We start from the raw sequence: 20226 nt of genomic DNA, 5'->3' as shown, positions 1-20226 counted from the left end.
GTTGCACATTTTCTCTGAAAATGAAGTAAATAGGTCTCAAATGCCAATCTTTACACAGGAAACCATCTCTATACCTCGGTGCATTTACTTGCTGATATGCATAAAGATTCATTTCATAAGAAGGAATATTTTACTTATGAAGTAGCCTTCAAGAGAATAATCTCAAATAAATCTCCAATGGCCTTCAGCAAATAGTATAAAATAATTTCTCTTTCATCCAACCTGCCATAACAATGTCTGATTAATTAGAAACGAGATGTGTACACTATCGCTGTACTTATAACTGTTTCAGACAGAAGTCAGTAATTTGTGGAGCTAAATGAGCAATTAGTTACAATTTATTTGATGGATTTATTTATTTATTTATTCTGTTCACAGCATATTAATAATGAGACCACACATCTCTTCTGTTTAGCTGGTGTTTGACAACAGAGGGTTCTTACTATGGACTGGAAAGTTAAAGCAAACTTTACTGAAGATGACTTAATTTACATTGTGTAACTTCTGTTCCCTAATAAGTGAGCTGGTAAACACTTGGGGATCAAATACAGGTATGTGCTTTTGAAGATTCAGTTTCAATAAACAATATTCTTGAAACTTCTGACTGCATTTTTTTCAGCAATAATGTCACACGCACATGTACAGGGACAACAAATAGACATTTTTAGAACATATGAAAAATTTAGCATCTAGCAAACCTATAAGGAAGTTTTGCTACATTCTGTTATTGATTTATTTACTTTTCAAATTTCATTTGGCCAAAACATTGTGTTGCTGTTTTGATTAATCATTTTTTGTCCTTTCTGGGCATGTGTTCATGACCTTCAATCGAAGACATTTTATATATAATTATACTGACTATACTATAATCCCTAGGGGAACAAGTAATTTATTCCATTCTACTACAGACATTACAAAACAGTTCTGATGTTTTCCCCAATAAAATGATGCACCAATAACCATATCAAAGAATTGACAAGATAGATGCTTCTAAGAAGACAGGGTTAATCCTTCCATTTCCAGCAGTGGATACAGAAAATAGCTGATGTATCTGTCTTTAGCATACTGCAGCATTCTCCTTCAATATGCTCATGCAAAACAAATTCATTAATAAAATCAGAAAAGTGTTTTCCACTCCTGTGTTTCTAAGGATTTGTAAAGTGGGCAACTGCAAAAGGATAAGTTGTGTTCCGAACAAGAGATGCTGCAACATTGAATGGAAAGAGCTTAGAAAAGGGAAGATTCACTGCATCATGTTTCTGCCTGCAGCCTCCTTAAGCCACAATCTAATCCTTGAAAAATGAATATGGAAAATATTTATGATTTATGTACGTTCAACTTTCATGAGCAGGAAGGAGTTGCTAAAGGATACCTAAAAGAGTGAATATGAGTGAAAAAAGAGTGAATATGCCTTTAGAATATTCTCCTCTGCCCTCAGTTAACAGCAAGTGAGGAAGGACAATAGGAATACGCTTGCTGCTGTAATAAGGGTCACACCTGTGGGATGTTAGCACAGCTGCACAGCCATCCTGAACTTCCTTCAGAATGGTTTTCCAAAGGTAGCGTTTAGAGCAAGGATCCATCCCAGAACTGGGCTCATCCTATGGGAAAAATGAAAATAATGATACAGCATCACAGGAAAAAGACAGCAGACTTCCAGCCCAGTATGGACAGAATTCACAGTAACAGTACATATTTGTCTCATTTTAAAAACTATGGTTTGGGGAGGTAACTGAAAAGACACCCTGATAATTTTTTTTGTGTTAGCACATTTAATTTCATTCCTATATTTATAAAACACATCTTTTTATTCCAAAAAAAAATATGTGTGTGTATGTATATATGTATATATATACATGTATATATTCTATATGAGAGACTTGCAGGTTTTTTCTCACACTCTGCAAGGTTTGCGTTTGTGTCTGTCCCCCTACATGCATAGCTGCCATGAGCGCAAACAAGTGCTAAAGGACTTGTGCTAACACACAGCTGCTTGCTACTGCTCACCCCATACCAGGCATAGACAGTATGTTTGGACCATACATCTTCCAGCTGTTACTCCTGGAGTCCCTTTAGAAAAACTCCCACCCGTGATGGAAAGAATCCACAGAATTAAATAACAACCCAATCAGTGTTGCCCAATGCAAACTACCTGGCTTTTCCTGTTTCCAACTCAGATGGCTTCCATGGAGAAAGAAGCAAAGCTACAAAGACTACATTTCCCCTTCCTATCTAATCCTGCTTTCCCCGTAGATCAAATTTTGACCTCTTCTAATCATAGAAACATAAAGAATGATATCTGATTGCCAAAAACAATAATTTTAATTTTAATACTGTACAATTTCATGAAGGCTATCAGCACCTTCATGACATATCAAATTAGGATGGCATGGGCTTGGCCCATGTAGCAAGGACTCCTAGCTGAAAATTGTAAGCAGAGTTATCAAGAAACAAAGCAAACAAAGCATCCTGTCTGATGCTGATTGTGGTGCTTAGCTACCAACAACAGAGGTGAAAAGGAATTCAGTTCAGCCTCTTAACTGTAGAGGGGTAACAAAACAAAAATAAAAAGCAGTAAAACTGAAAATATAATAATAATAATAATAATAATAACAATAATAATAATAATAATAATAATAATAATAATAATAATAATAAAAAATAAGGCTATCACCTAAATTAATAGCTACAATCCTGGATACAAGCTGGAAATAGATACAGTAGTTTACATAGGTGCTTTTGCTTCTCAGACAAAAAAAAAAAAAAAAAAAAGAGAGAATTTTTTAAAATACTGAGCAGCTCCCTTAAAATCAGATACCTTTTTTTAAAACCAATCAAATCTTTTAAAGTTTTTGACATGTTTATACATTTCTTTCCTTTTTTCATTACATATGCAATAGCATCTGCCCTGAAGGTATGGCTACTTGCAGTAGCAAGCTGTCATAAAAACATTAAAAAACAGTTGGAGCATTTTCTAAGATCAGGAAAAAAGCACTGAAATAAGATTATCTCCTTTTACTAACTGAACCAGCATCAGTTTAAGCATAAAATGTAAATAAAATAATTCAACTCAGAAGTGAGTCAACATTATGAAGCTAGAAGAAACAAAATATGTCTCATTTTCAGAACATACAGAGCTTTGGAAATGTAAAGCCTATAAAGCCAACACCAATTTTATATTTTTCTACTTAGTCTATGATCTATGACTGGAAGTACTATTTGCCCTCTCAACTCTGGAGGACAAACCACATCCTCCTGACAATTCTGAAAGGCTGATTCAACCATTAAACTGGTTGAGATCTTCCCACCCAAGGTTGAAGGAAGAGTGGTCTCATCTTCTCTAGTGAAAAAAAAAAAATATGTGGTGATGAGAAAAAGAATATAGTACAAAATTCCCATAGCTTTGTAATTCCATGATCTTCAATACAAAAGACATTGCTTATGCTGAAAAGGCCAGTTTCAGGCCTAAATGAATGGTAAAATGCGGGCACCAAGACAACACATAATTCAATTTAACACCATTCAGGATTATTAGTTTGATTAGTGAATCCAATAAAAACATAAAAACTGGACAATTTATGAAGCATGATGAAGCAAGGAATATGAAAATCCTCAAAAAGACAGGTAATTAGTAACGCCAGCACCAAATTACTCACTAAAATCAAAATCTTCCTTCTTGAGATGGCCAGTAGAATTGTTCATACATATTTTTCTCATGTTATATACAAAGTAAAGAATACATACATCATTAACGTATTTTACAGCATTTTTTTTTCTCTTCTACATAAAGAAATCTTAAAATAAGTTATTAATCTATTTGGGTCATGGGATGCTATAACTGCATTTGTACTTGTTTAGGGTCCTTTTTCCTTGCCCATCCCATTGACTCAAGGAAAAGAAGAAAAAAGAAAAAAGGAAAAACAACATCAGATTATGATTTGGAAGCACTGGTGAATAAAATTAAATGTTCATACAGCAAAGCAAACAGGACAGTTGTTCATTTGTGTATCAATTACTTCTTGACTAACCAGAAAACTACCTGATTGTTATTAAAGCAACACACAAGACAAGGAAATTCAATGCATTTATCATGTTTCCAAAGTAGCCGTGGTACTGCCTCTACTCACCAGTAAAAGTATTTGGGGTTTACCAACTAAAGCCACAGCAGTAGAGAGTTTTCTCTTTGTGCCAGCACTGTATGTTCTCACCAGTTTGTCAACATGGGCATTGAGATGTAACCGGTTGACAAGGTCCTCTGCTACCTGCAGTTTAGAAATTTGAAAGTCAACAAAGACAAGCCAAATAAGGTAGACATTTAAATACACTGTTCATGAAGATTAAAAGTAAGCATACAAGTTATTTCCTCATTTACCCCCATTTGCTGCATATTATTACTTCTGAATCATAGAGGTGCACAAAAAGCTATTTTGGGACCCTTTTCCTCCACACAAAGAATAAGGATATTCTTATATAGAAAATTTGGCTCTGTCATTCCTTGTAATTCCTTGTGCCATTTACATTCACTTTGGTTTGGTAGCTCAATGATCTAAAATGTTCCTCATTTTACTTAGTTCTCCAGTATTCACCTGATCAAACACCTCAGTGACAGAAATTCAGGAAATAAAATTCTACATCAACCACAAAAATGGAAATGGCAGAAAAGAAAGTCATGGATCAAACATTTAGAGTTTCTTACAGATCATTTAGGATTAAATTAGCAGACCTTTGAAATAAAGGGGAAGGGCAAATTAGACGCAGCTCTTGGGTGTAATATTGTGCTTAAATAAGTATTTGTGATCCACAGTGGTCATGCATAAGAGTGCAGCAGGAGACAATGCTTATATCCTCTATGGCCTTTCTTCTCTACCAATCAGAGACAATCCTAATGTACTAGCCTAAAGGCTACCTCAAATACTGCTGCTAAAGAACTTTAAATGTACCAAGAGCCTTTTTCCACCTATAGCAACTAGACCATCCAAAGAGACCTCATGCAAAAACATGTAGGACTCTTCTACTCAGCACTAACAGACACCCTACAAAACACTATGTCTTTAGCGGCATGCTGCTTGGTGGCTCTATCATCAACAGGTGATAAAATTTGCACTACAGCCAATCTACCTTTATGCTAGATGTAGCACAACCAGGGGATTCTTGTAACAAGTAGTTGCATGATGCTCTAACTCATGTCTCAGATCCAACACCAGAGCATCCACTACAGTATTATGCGTTATTTTTGCTTCTGTTGTGCTACCTTCAGCAAAAAGCAAACATTGGAAGGATTTGTCAGATCAGATTGACTGTGTTGAGTTAATTTAGAAAATCCAACAGAAAACAATATATCAGTCAACAATACTATGAATATTCACTATCCATTTCAAATAAACTGCCATAAACAATCATTTTCATGAGAACTTTATGCAATTTCCTTAGGAGACAATACTCCAGATATTCATGACTCTTCTAGCAAACTTTTCAGTAATACGCATAAAAATAAAAGACATCTCCAAGTTCTTTGTAGGCAGGAATAATGCTGCAGCAGTACGAATCTGGAATGCTCTAGCATAGACACTGGCACTGGTATTCCAAAGTCACTTGTGTTCTGTGTACCTTATTGTATAACCTGAGAACAGTAGATGTTCTCAGACTAAACCTACATTCAAAAACGTTGTTCTAGCTACATTAAATGAAGAAAGTTTAAGAAAAAGAAAAAACAAAAAACATTAATCAACAACTATCAAACCATCCACAAACAATTTTATATTGAAAAGTTCACATCTTCTTCTGTTTCAGAGGTAATTCATAGTGTTTTGCTTTCCTTTAGACACTATTGCTGTATACCAGTACAAGTGCTGCAAACTCAAATATTCTGTGGTTTTAGAAACAGTTGAAAGCCTAAGCTTAATTATAAGATATAATAGCAGAGAGTCTTTTGTTTTTGTTGTTGTGTTTGTTTGGTCTGGTTTGTGTTTTTGTTGTTGTTTTATCTTTCAAACATAGGTCTTCTTATACACTCAAGCAACCTGTAAAATAAATACCTCTAAAGCACATGGTAAACTGCTTATCCACTCTACTAAACTGATTTAATGTTGCTACGACTGGAAATGCATGCATGTTAGTGATGAGAGGATTATCCTCCTACAAATCACAGAATCATAGAATATTCTGAATTGGAAGGGAGTCACAAGGATCGTTGAGTCCAACTCCTGGGTCCTGTGACCACTGCCCTGGGGAGCCTGTCCCAGTGCCTGACCACCTTCTGGGTGCAGAACCTTTTCCTTTCATGCAGCCTGAATCACTCCTGTCGCAGCTTCAAGATGTTTCCTCGGGTCCTATTGCGCGTCACCAGAGAAAAGAGATCAGCGCCTGCCCCTCCATTCCCCCTTGTGAGGAAGCTGTAAGACTGCGATAAGGTCTCCTCTCAGTCTCCTCTGCTCTGGGCTGAACAAACCAAGTGACATCAGCCACTCCTCATATATCTTGCCCTCCAGAGCCTTCACCATTCTATGGATTCTATGATTCTAAAGTGACCTCAATGATAATGAAAATGTCATCTGAATGAAAGTAGATATATTATACATTAGATATAGTGTGGAAGAGCCTGCACATCTTCATTATAACTTCATTTATCTGTATAACCAGTGGTGTCTTCTGGTTTACATCATAGTGTACCATAAAGTAAAAATGAAAATCCCTCTTAAACGACTTTAAGTGAAATCCAGAATTGGACATGTGACAAATCTTCAGATACACACAATTATGCAAGGCATTTACAATTCTAATGGTTTCCTTCCTTTAGTGAATATGAGATATATCCACAATCACCTTCTCTCCCTCCCTGTCCTATTCATCATGATGTTCTATTTCTGGTTTCAATTACTTTCAGCAGTGAAGAGTGAGGAGATACATGAGGAGATACATCAATTTATATAGCAAGTTGGTAATATCGAGGCCAAATGAAAAGACGCAGTTATATGCAAAAATATATTTTGTGAGTGCATTTGAACCATAAAGATGTTTTACATCTACTCATGCCTGTAGTCATGAATTTAATCTTTCCTCCCTTTCTCTTCCCCCCATCCAGATAACAGAATTTATATCTTTAAGCTAAAAATTTCCCTATTTTCCAACATTCCTTAAACTGATTTATTTTCCCTATCCAAGTCTAATATCTAAAGAAAAAGTTCTTTTTTTTTTTTTTTTTCCAAATTAATTTAATAGTTCCCTCAACTTTGGAATACTCATTGGAATAAGTCCTTGAATCTGTAAAATCATGTACAGACCCATGTGGGAGCAGTTCTTGAAGAGTTGCTGCCTGGGGGCAGCCCTCGCAGGATCAGCTGGGGAATGGCATCCCGTAGGAGGGACCCCACATGGAGCAGGGGCAGGGAGTGTGACTGTGAAGGAGAAGGGGAGACGAAGATGACAGCAGGGGACTGACCACAGTCCCCATTCCCCACTCCCCTGCACCACCTGGGGAGAGGAGGTGGAAGAGGGTGGATAGGGGGAGGGTGGTTTTAGTTTGCTTTTAGTTTCTCACTTCTCTAGTCTTTTAGTGACAAGCAACAAATGACATTAATCTCCCTATGCTGTCTGTTTTGCCTGTGGCGGTAATTGGTGAACCATCTCCTTATCTCAACCCTTGAGCCTTTTCTATTGTATTTTCTCCACCTCTTCCTCTGAGAAAGTAGTTGTGGTGGAGTTCTGCTGTCCAGCTGGGTAAAACCACCACAGCAAGGTTACTTGAACTTTTGCACACATCTTAATTTTTCTAAGAGTAAAGATTAAAGTAGGCATTGTGCTATCTATCGACCAGGAAACCAAGAGGTACATTTACTTCTCTCAAAAGCAGTAAATGATATTAATATGATATTAAAATGATATTAATTATGTAACCCACAATGCTAATTATTTTCCGCTGTCCTCCAAAGTTACCACTAATAGTAAAACATTAAGTAGTACTGAGAGTGATCAGCTAGTATGTCTTCCAGAAAAAAATGGATTGAGTCAGAGAGGCCTCAGTCTATTAGAAGTCTAGAAATGTAGTGTAGCTATCCTGAGTTGAAAGGCTGTAAGCATCAGCTTTTTAATTTTTCATAATTCTGACAAAATAAACATAACGTGCAACTCTTTGTTATTTTATTGAGAACAAAACCATTGAAAACCAAACCCGACTGAAAATACTGAAAGTGTGTCAGACATAACAGAAATAATAAGCATAAGATGAATTCTAGAGTCACTTGAAAAAGTTATACAGTCCCCAAAGAAAAGTTGTTCTATCTGTCAGGTTCTGAGTAAATTTGAATGCCATATAGATTAAGTATCCTAAGAAACAATCAAGCATCAAATCCATGCAAAACAGTATTTATTCTGCTTCAGAATAAACCTTAAATTTTTATATTTCTTCCATTAGGAAAGTGTATCTCATGGTCAAAGTTCTCAGGGAAAATAGTTCTTTATCCCAGATAATAAAACTGTACACTCTAATTCTGCTTGGAGTCTTAAAAAACAAGCATGAAAGATTTGTGGATGCAGAGAGTAACTGCTTTTACAAGTTCCTGTTTCCAGCAGCGCTAGAATAGAGCACATAAGCAAGTCAATGAGGCTCCAGAGTCAGTGCAAAAATATTCCTGGAGAGTGAACTTAAAAAGAAATCACATTGGCACAGTAAAAAGTTGCCTCTGAAAGCGTGGTGAAGCTTGTTTTGAGATCTGCAATGCATAAGTTTTAATGCAAATGGAATGTGTCAATTAATGTTGTATTAGTATTTGACTTTTTTTTTTTTTTTTTTTTTTTTTTTAACAAATTGTATGCAGTCTTCTGGAACAAACTGAGATGCCGAAACTTGATATATTAAAGAAATAAAAATAACTATTAAAATACTGTGTTAAACCAGCATATGTCTAAATAGTCCACAAGCTCTACTTCCAACTTACCAGTTTTTATAAAAATAACAAAGTTTCAGAGCAGCTTTAGGAAGTAAAGTAAAACTTCATGTTCCATGAAACTTAACATTGATAGCAAATGACCCGTTTTCCTCCTCCTTTCCCATTCAGTTAATTACTGTTTTGGAACATTAAGTGCACTCAACTTTATGTCAGGCACTTAACTCCTGCTGTTGATAAATCTGTCTAGCAAAAGGATTTGATCTTTGAAGTTAGTGCTTCAGTAGATATCTTCAGTAGCAAGACATCCAGTAACTCACCTGCCCACTTGCTAATTTGTTTTAAAACTAAACGAACGTATGTTGCTTTCTGCATAGTAATCAAAACCATGTACTCCCTAGAATATACACGTGTGTGTGTGTGCACGCACTAATATCAACACTCACATGTAAGCATTCAGAGGCAAGCTTGGAACACCATATCATAGGTAGGAGGGAATGAGAAAATAACAGCTTACATTTCCATACAGTTGCTGTTCCAAAGCATTCTCAGCCTTATTTTCTTTATAAGCAACTAAAATGCACACTTTCTCCAGGCACCAGCCATTTCTGGGTTGAAGCACAGCAGCTGTTCAGCACTTCACAGCAATGCCACACTGCTGGGAGGGCCCACTGACAAAAACATTTGTTTTCCTCTGAGATAGCTGCACTTCAGTTGTTGATGAAGGTAAACTGGAGTAGCTAAGTAATATTTGCAGGAGGCCTTTGATACCTTGATTGCAAGCATATGGCAACAAAGTCTGCTCTGTCATCTATGTAGACCAAAAACAATGACAGCTGAAAGGAAGAATGGTCTCTATATCACAGATGTGATACTAAGGCACAAGAAGCAGCACCTAGATCATCTAAGGTTCAGGATAGTCAGAAGATTGACAGTTATCTTCCCTCAGTGCACCACAGTACCATAACTCATCTCTAAACAACAAATAATTTATTTTAATCCACTTGAAGCAGGAACAGTATGTGAGTTACTACTCCTCTTGAGGAACTGTTCCCCATATGGTTTTGAGAGCGTCCATTGGAGTATCTGTGTACTAATTACCCAGAGAATAGATGGAGTTGAATACAAAGTGGAAGCTCTTAGGTACAGAAATTATTCATCAATACTTCTGCATTTGCAAGGGGTTTTATGAATGCCAGATATTTCAAAGAGCGAGCAAAATTCTCATTTTAGAGGAGGTATAGGAAGTCAGGTTATCCTTGTGGCTCCTCACCAAATGCAGACAGGCGACAGCAATCACAGTGGTGTTCATTTACATATGCACATGCAGAGAGACCCCCTGCAGGCACAGCATAGAAAGCTGTTGGTATCATCCTGCTCACTGCAATCTGGAAAATTTCCCAGACACCTGAGATGAGTTCAGTACCACATGGGACAGGTTATTTATGAAATTCAGATCCTTGTGGCAAACCACAAATCTATCTCCATTCTCAAGGCTCCACACCAGCTCCTGATCCTGCTCCTTAGGCTGTCTGGAGACAGCCTAGCTGCCTCCAGAGCAGCTGCTGCTGGAAACCTACATCATAGGCTCATTGCTACTCTATGGTCACCATCTGCCTCACTTTATGTGCTATTCAGTCTATTCACAAAGGGAGATTGTTTCCTCTATGCTCCAGGGTGCACTTTCTGAGAGCAACATGTATGTATAAGACCTCGAGTCTGTGAGTTTAGAATCATAGAATCATAGAATATGATTCTAGTTGGAAGGGACCCTTAAGGATCATCAAGTCCAACTCTTGACACCGCACAGGTCTACCCAAAAGTTCAGACCATGTGCCTAAGTGCACAGTCCAATCTCTTCTTAAATTCAGACAGGCTTGGTGCAGTGACCACTTCCCTGGGGAGCCTGTTCCAGTGTGCAACCACCCTCTCTGTGAAGATCCCCCTCCTGACGTCCAGCCTAAATTTCCCCTGCCTCAACTTAACCCCGTTCCCGCGGGTCCTGTCACCAGTGTTAATGGAGAAAAGGTCTCCTGCCTCTCGACACCCCCTTACGAGGAAGTTGTAGACTGTGATGAGGTCTCCCCTCAGCCTCCTCTTCTCCAGGCTGAACAGGCCCAGTGACCTCAGCCGTTCTTCATACGTCTTCCCCTCCAGGCCTTTCACCATCTTCGTAGCCCTCCTCTGGACACTTTCCAACAGTTTCATGTCCTTTTTATACTGTGGTGCCCAGAACTGCACACAGTACTCGAGGTGAGGCCGCACCAGCGCAGAGTAGAGCGGGACAATCACCTCCCTTGACCTACTAGCGATGCCGTGCTTGATGCACCCCAGGACACGATTGGCCCTCCTGGCTGCCAGGGCACACTGCTGGCTCATATTCAACTTGCTGTCTACCACGACCCCCAGATCCCTCTCTTCTAGGCTGCTCTCCAGCGTCTCATCGCCCAGTCTGTACATGCAGCCAGGGTTTTCCCGTCCCAGGTGCAGGACCCGGCACTTGCTCTTATTGAACTTCATGCGGTTGGTGATCGCCCAGCTCTCCAACCTGTCCAGATCCCTCTGTAAGGCCTTTACGCCTTCATTTGAGTCCACAACTCCTCCAAGTTTGGTGTCATCAGCAAACTTGCTCAAAATACCCTCTATTCCTACATCCAGATCGTTTATAAAAATATTGAAAAGTACCGGCCCTAAAATGGAGCCTTGAGGGACCCCACTGGTGACCGCCCGCCAGCCTGACACAGTCCCATTTACCATAACCCTTTGGGCCCTGCCCGTTAGCCAATTGCTCACCCATCGTATGATGTTTTTATTTAGCTGTATGGTGGACATTTTGTCCAGTAGGATCCTATGGGAAACCGTGTCAAAAGCCTTGCTGAAGTCCAAAAAAATCACATCAGCTGGTTTCCCTTGGTCCACCATACGGGTGATCTTATCATAAAAGGAAATCAGGTTAGTTAGGCAGGACCTACCCTTCACAAACCCATGCTGGCTGGGACCAATGACTGCTTTGTCCCCCAGGTGCGCCTCAATAAGTTCGAGAACCAACTTCTCCATGATTTTACCAGGCACTGACGTGAGACTGACAGGCCTGTAATTGCTAGGGTCTTCTTTCTGACCCTTCTTGAAAATCGGCACAACATTTGCCAGCTTCCAGTCTACCGGGACCTCTCCAAATTCCCAGGATCGTTGAAAAATAATTGAAAGAGGTTCCGCGATGACGTCCGCCAGCTCTTTCAGCACCCGGGGATGAATCCCATCCGGACCCATGGACTTGTAGGGATCCAGGTGGAGTAGCAAGTCCCGCACATGTTCAGGGTCAGTTGGGAGTTTGTCATCTCCACCGTCCCGGTCCTCCAGCTCAGGGCACCCTGGGTCCCGAAGCCCATCATCGGCATTGAAGACAGAGGCAAAGAAGGTGTTAAGCGTCTCTGCTTTGCCTATGTCATCGTCTGTGAGGAGACCTTCCCTATCAAGGAGCGGCCCTATGTATTCTTTAGTTCTCCTTTTTCCATTTACATATCTAAAAAAACCCTTTTTATTTTCTCTCACAGACACAGCCAGCTTCAACTCTAGCTGTGCTTTGGCCACTCGAACTTTCTCCCTACAAACACGAACAGCATCCCTGTATTCTTTCCATGACGCCTGGCCCTCCTTCCAGTAGCGAAACACTCTCTGTTTCCGCCTAATCTCCATTAGAACGTTCCTGGTCAGCCACGCCGGCCTCCTGCCCCGCCTGCCTGACTTGCGATATTTAGGAATTGCCTGATCTTGTGCTTCTAGGAGGCATTGCTTAAAGAGTGACCAGCACTGGTGGACATCGAGGCCTTCAAGAGCAGTTTCCCAGGGGACCTTGCTGACTAGTTCCCTGAGCAGCCTGAAGTCCGCTTTCCCCATATCTAGGGATGAGGTTTTGGTGGCACTTTTCCTTCTGTCACCATAAATTTTGAACTCAACCACTTCATGGTCGCTATGACCGAGGCGGCCACCAATCACCACATCTCCCACCAGACTCTCTCTGTTTTCTAGCAACAGGTCTAGGAGGGCACCTTTCCTAGTTGGCTCCGTTAGCACCCGCACCAAGAAGTTATCATCTAGGTGCTTCATGAACCTCCTGGACTTAGTGAGTTTAGTGAGTCCCCTGAAATTTATTTAAGACTAAGTACTTCTATCATTCAAATGCTTTTCTGAACCTCACACTCTTCCTAAGATGTCTTAAAAACTGCTTCATTTATAGCGCATGGTGTACCATTTGGACATATGGGTTATAATATATTGTACTTTCTTCTGAAAATTATTTAAAAAAAAAAAAAAAGCTTAACAGCCATGTTTACAGCACTTTAAAGAACACTGCTGTGTAATTAAAAAATCAAACTTTGATTCCATTTTAAATTGCACTGAGGACCAATAGTATTCAATAGCTTCTGTAAGAGGTAAGAATATTTACTAGCATCATTTTGAATGACTACACCGCTCTAGGAGAGAGGCCAGAATCTGTTGCCACCTATGTTTCTTTTAAAGCACCATGATAACAAATGCTCGTTATGATAGGCTTTTAGCCCAATTGTTAGATCTGCCACTTAGTGGAAAAAAACACATAATTATAGTTGAGAAGGCTAGTACATTAACAATTAGCCCTTAATATGTTTCCTTTAGATCAAAGTAAACATATTCATGTTTGTAGTATTCTGCCAGTACTCTGAAGCAAAAACTACCGATGATGAGTTAAGATCAGCAAACAACTAAGTAAAAGACTGCAGCGTGATTTCTAAGAACCCTGCAAGAAGTATACTGTTAAAACAATAAGCTAATGTCCAGCCAGGGTCTATTAAGGAGATAGCCCAGGAGAAGGTGCAAAGACTTGCAAGAAGCTTTCATATCCCCTAACCTCTGATCCAGCAACACCCAAATGATTAGCTTAAGGAAACATTCAAACTATTACCTGCCCTGATGCTATTATTGGGGTAAGATAGCAGTTATTTTAGAATATTCAGTGTCCCATTGCTGGAGACAGACCTTTTTCTCAAATAGTACCTAGCTGCTGGGGGAAAAGCTGCAAAGAAACAAGAAGGCAGACTCAATACATAGACAAGGAACTGACAATAAACCACTTGGTGAACCCTGAGGCAATAACCAAGAAGGCGGTAGGTAGGTAGGTAGCTAAGTAGGGAGGTAGAAAAGATTTCAGTTACATACAGTTTTGTTTCTAGGAAATGGGAAAGGAAGACGGACAGTCTTGTGGAAGTTACAAGGACAATGTGGGATACCATACAGACCTAACAGTTATGTGGTACCAATCTATATGAACTTGATTTCATATCACACTTCAGTTTTCACTTGTAAATAGAGATGCACAAGAGACTGAACTGCTTAAGAATAAGCCATATCAGAAAATTCCATCAGTAAATTATAAATAAAAATAAATAAATAAATAAATTTTATACTATTACCATTTAGTATGTGATTTCTAGTATGAGTTGACTGACGAAGCTCTTTAAAGATTCAAAGAAGAAAAAAAAAAGGGAGAGAGAGGGAGAGAGCTATTTGTTGCTCAGAACAGCCACATCTGTATCAGTAAACCCAAAAACTCCCAAGTGACATTCCCAGATATTGTAATAGCCTTTGCTAGTAAGTTTAGTATGTTGTTAAACTATTTCCTGACACAGGTTTGGCCTCTTCTCCTCAGACAAATCCAGGAATATTTTAGGGACTGCTCCCAGCAGGCAATTTGAATGCAGCCACTGCCTTGTGAAGGTTAAGACTTTTACCAGCTGAGTGCTGACAGCTGCCACTTGGCCTCGGCACCCAGATGCTTATTTTCTTTAAATAGAAATTCAACAGATTTCAATTTCTTCCAAGTTTAATTCCATCTCTGAAGAAAAGGTGCATGACCTGGCACATTTGGTGTTCCTTCCCAGTCCTCTACATGTGGCAATGAAGGTATTGAATCATTCATAAATTTCATTTCCTTTAGAATCTGTGTATCAGAGATTGTATTTGCATATTTCACTATCCTCAGTGAAGTTACTGTGTTTGAACTAGCACTGGACAGAAAAAAAAAAAATACTTTTTAGATAAATTAACATGACAAAAAACCTTATTACAAACACTGTTAAGATGAAATATTGGATATTATCACGTTAAAAAAAGCACCCTTCTTTCATAAACTCCACTGCCCAACCTGGCTGCAGCTCCACCTGCAGATCTGTTCATATCTGTTCATACCTTACAGATATGTTGTTTTGGAATTCCACGCAGTATGCAGTAATAATAAAGATGCTCCCAACCCGTTAAAAGTTCATCCAGGGCATCATGCTGTGGACAATAGCCGATAAGAATGCCTTCAGAGTTAGCAGACAGTATATCCATTTCAGATCTGCTTAAAAGAAAAAAAAAAAATGTAAAAAACACAGCCCTGGTTTTCACCCTTGTGATATAGAGTCTTCAAGACAAGTACACATCTCTTACTCTGTTGGTAAATGGGTTTGACTCTCTTCACTGTCATCACTTAACATGGTACCACCCATACTCAATGCAAGCTTTTTGTCCCTATCTCTGAGATATGCGCTGCCACCCATGCTTTATTGCTCCAAATGTACATGGATGAACAAACACAGGAGGACAGATCTATGAGAACTAATTCTTACCAGGTTTACCTCCCCTATACATTTAGTAGACCCTGTTCTGGGGGGATATACTTCAAAACCATGCAGTGTTCATGACATTCAATATTAGAGGGGCATTAGTCTCGAAAGAGAGAGCAAAACATTGCTGTGTATTCTTTACGTTCTGTATACATGCATACATGCATTGTCTAAACAACAAAAGCCAGAAAACCAAAGCCTATTAAAGACTAGAAAGTTTAAAGACAATACAGGTAAAAATATAAAGTGATTCTGATTTCAGAGACTTTGGCCATCTCTTCATAGCTGTATGGCATTACTTGAAATTGCATTCATTGCTAAGAAGCAAGCTTGATTGCAAGGGTATCTCATTACCCATAATGGCATTAAATCTATCCTATTTATTCCAACATCTAATCCAACATTCAATGATGCTGATTTACATTTACAGAAAAGACCTGTCAAAACTAAGCTACTTAATTAAAAAGAGAAAAATTGAGTTTTGAAAAAAGTTTTTAAAAGGTTCTGCATTACAGAATGGCTTACCCCTTAGTGGTTGTCTATGTTTCTGGTTAAGAGAACTAAATATATGATTATTAATTTAGACACAATGTAAATGCATTAAATGGAGGATCTACTAATACCAGCACCAGTGAAAATAGAAATATGTATCTCCTGTTTCTTAACAACATTCAGGAGTCTGAAGAAAAAGAAAACACAAATTACATTTTACTTGATGAATCACAAAATCAAAATATTTTAATCCTTTCAAAAGTTATCATGATTATGATGAACCTTGCTGGAGACTAATTAGAATGGGCTTTTGCTCTTAATGGCAAAGATATAAAATTTTAGTACCTTTTTAGGTTTGGATAGTGCCAAGGCAGTTAACTGCCTGTAGATATCTCCCTAGGTAAAGACTTAGAAAAAAAGAAAAAAAAAAAAGGGGGGGGGGGGGGGGGAGGAGCGAAGAGGATGCTAGAAGTGCACTCTGTCATTAAATCTATATCTACTTAAAGATTATCTTAAATAACATATATACAGATTTTTTCCCAAGCCAGTTTCTAGACATACCTAAATCAAATTAAATGAGTTTTAAGGTCATATTTACCATAAGCTATGGACTGAATAATGTTGATCTTACTACATGACCTGACAGAAGCTGTGTATTCTTTATTTAACAAAATCTAACATTGTGAAACTATCTACAGTGAAATGCTGTCAAGATGCTGCTGAATAGAGAGTGATGTGCATAAGGTTTGCTATACTAGGAAGATTCAGGCAAGCTAACAAGGCTTCTTTTTCTTACAGGTACACTCCTTGGAGTCTGGGTTTTTAGTTACATGCCAAGTTCAATCACAAGAGAACAAATCACACTCAGGGGTAAATTCAGGGACATTTACTCAGCATGAACTCTCTATCTGGATAGATACATATAGCTTGGAATGGATTTATACCACGAAGAACAAAAAATAAGTATGCATGGCTGCGAAATATAACAGACACCTGATGTCCTTAAGCTAGAACTTGATTAGACCATAGTTACTCAGCTTGCATTGGGTAATAAAAACACTTCTGTGTCCACAGTGCTAATTGCACAGATACAATTTTAGTGTTGTGCTTCCTATGAAGCATACACAGCCTTAGATGAACAAGATCCCACCCAGCAACCTTTAGCTTTCATAAAGAAAGAATGGAGTGAGAATACATCATTTAATATTCTTACTCAGCTTGGTCCTTATCTTGCATCTACATCCATTAGTGCTGACCTTGAACACATAAAGCGTTCCCATTAGTAAAGAAATTCTAATGTATCCACTAATGAACTCACGGACCTATCCGTCATAAAGCAGAAAGAAATCTGAATAGAATTTAACAACAACAACAAAAAAAGCCATATGTGGATTCTAGCTATTTCTATTGAAATATTTTTGATATATATATTAGAATGCCTACTCTTTCCACAGCAATAATACTGAGTAGATGTCCAAAACAAAAAGGTTGGAGATCAAAATTGAGTTTTGTTTAGCCAGCATAACGTTTCTCTGAATACTAGAATAAGAGATGAAAGAAAGCCACAGCATAAGCTTTAATTACAGAACATATTTTAGGATAGACACCTGCCTTTATCTCAGGAAATTAATTTTCCTTGGAATTCAGTTAATTTCTCAAATCTCATTTTCATGTGCTTAATGAACTTTTCAAGAAGTTACAGCATGATACCCCAAACCCTTTTCACTAAGTGATATAGTGTAAATGCTTAAAAAAAAACAAAACAAAACAAAACAAAACTCTGATGATATTCAGTACATTAATTATATCTTTCTTTAACAAACATCATGCATGATATTATCAGAATACAATAAGAAACATACATTTTTATATTTTCTGAAATATAGATTAGCATGCAGCAAACTAACAAACTTTTTCTCAGCCTAGAGAAAAGCAAGCCTTTGTTTTCTGCCCTATTATTATCAACATGCTAGCATTTCTCATTAGACCACTGATGTAAACAACATGAGAGACGGTGGGGGAAAGCTGATTTTAAAACTGAAGAGAGAAAGCACATATAACTACAGATTCCAACCTTTCTCTGCCTTTCTGTCCATAGTACAATAGACACTATGAATACCAGTGTAATTTCTAAAAACTATAGGATAGAAAACAGACTTTTACACAAATAAAAGGATTTCTGTATCATTATCAAAATATTTAGGAATGGTTATCTTCAGACTCTTAGTTATTTTGGTCTGACCTATTTCAGGCATGGAACATAAGTTCTCATCTTCCTAGTGAAGATTCATTTTTAGATTGTATTGTTATGCTCAGTCAATACTTTCACTTACTATTTAATTTTTTGTGTAAAGTGGAACAGCTGCAACAAATGAAACCAGCAGAATGTATCCAGAATATTTTATATGTTAAATAAAAATTTAAAGGTGAAAACTAAATTGCTAGTACACTTCTTGAAAAGGTCAGCAGACTCTATGGCATCCTTGAGAAAAATAGTACAGAGTAGCACTTGAAACCTTGAAAATATTGTATTCTGTCCCTTTCTATATGCTTTTGTCTCCATTTATGTGGTAAGAATTATGATAACTTTCACTTAAATCATCCTGAAAAAAAAAATAATCCAAGACTTCAGGAGGCTTCCATAAATTTGGAATGCTCACCTTACAAAGTTTTGTACTAATGATGAAGGAAACTTGCCAGCCTTGCAAGGCAATGGGGATTTTAGCAAACTAAACTCAGAGTGGATGAAACCTTCACTTAAATGTATTCCTCCACTGATCGTTTTAAGGTATTTAACCGATCCATTTCTTTTGTGTGTTGCAGTACCCCTGAAATCTGATTCCAGTCTGGAAAGCTACCCTGGAGTGGCATGGGTCCAGTCAGAAAGGTTTTGCTGCCACTGAAGAGAGAACAAAACATTTGAATATATGCGAAGAATCTCAAACAAAACCTGTTGCTTTCTGTCACATGAACTGGACTTACATCTTCCAGAAGGCTGGGTTGGTTGTTGCTGAGACTGAATTTCCTTCTCATTTATTACAGTGGTTACCAACAATATTGCTTAGGCAACTGTAGGTTGACATTCAAAGGTATGACCTCAATTTCAGCACAACTTAGTGCCCCCAATATCAGCCGTTTGGCTGTTTATGAAAAAATGTTTCACTGTTGACTCTGCTGTGCACTTTGGTTCATTTTTGTGTGCTTTTTCTGTGGTGTTTGAATGTAGTTAAAATAAAGGCAATGATATATGTGGTACTTACAATGGCTTCTGCAGAGAGATAAATTCCAATAATTAGTCAAAATGAAATATAAATTTACAAATTGCAAAAGTAGTTAGACATTCCATTGTACTCATAACTGCACATTCAATTCAGTGCATACTAATGCTCAATTAACATTATAAAAAATCAAGGTTAAAATATAATTAATGTAACTAAAGCTTAGTTATAATTAAACTAATTATACTGATATACAGTGTAACAACAGCTTTCTCAGCCATTATATTGATGCAAATTTATTCTGCCTTTCAAGTAAAGCTATTCGAATTACATTTTAAATTATTTATCAAGCTGAATATCATAACTATCAAGAGTCCAAGTTGTAGCTCTATAGAAATATTTTATTTTCCCCTCTTTGGAAAGCAGTTCTTTGGTCCTATGACTTTGTAATCCAACAGCTGAGATGACTGACTTTCAAATCAAATAGTATGGGGGGTTGCTGCCATGGAGGATCTCTATGCAGAAGAGAGAAATTCATGGTATATAAATTAATTATATAAGGAACACTGCCAAATGCTTTAGGACACTTATGAACAAGATTAGGTTCACGGCAACTACTTCTTCTTCTATGCACCCCCATTACAACATCGAGTATGAACTTAAAATTGAATATGTTCAGCAAACTACAGTGGAGAAAACTGCAAAATAGCTTGAGTCAAAAAGGCAAACAAAACACTAAACACTAGTCGCGTTATTTTACACTGATCTTGACATGACACTTAAAAGGATTTTGACACATTCTCTTCCCAGCTGTCTTTAGCCCTTTTCAGTTGAGGGAGGCTTTACAACAGTTATTGCAGGAGGCTTGGGTACAAACTTGCAAAGGGGAAGAAAACTAACAGTGGCCAATATACACTTAAAGAGTGGAACAGATATGCAGTATCTGCTGATGTATTAGTCCAGAAGTGATTCAAAGACTAGGAGGGCTCA

The 20226-nt window shown here is 38.0% G+C and overlaps 1 protein-coding gene across 1 annotated transcript in view; it reads right to left on the bottom strand.

Moving 5' to 3' along the window:
* The window catches only part of ABCA13 (ATP binding cassette subfamily A member 13), a gene marked incomplete at its 5' end in the record, with an annotated part of 84724 nt that overhangs the window by 17698 nt on the left and 46800 nt on the right, over positions 1–20226 (bottom strand). Inside the window, 3 exons of the mRNA XM_082755379.1 lie at positions 1498–1601; positions 4128–4262; positions 15108–15258. Of these exons, the coding sequence (XP_082611505.1) occupies positions 1498–1601; positions 4128–4262; positions 15108–15258 (390 nt within the window). The remainder of the gene's footprint in view (positions 1–1497; positions 1602–4127; positions 4263–15107; positions 15259–20226) is intronic.

This window comes from Aythya marila (genome assembly GCF_965140915.1).
Source record: "Aythya marila genome assembly, chromosome: 2".
In the NCBI taxonomy this organism is placed as follows: domain Eukaryota; kingdom Metazoa; phylum Chordata; class Aves; order Anseriformes; family Anatidae; genus Aythya; species Aythya marila.
The sequence above is the reverse complement of the archived record's forward strand: the minus strand, read 5'-3'. Positions and strand labels throughout refer to the sequence as shown.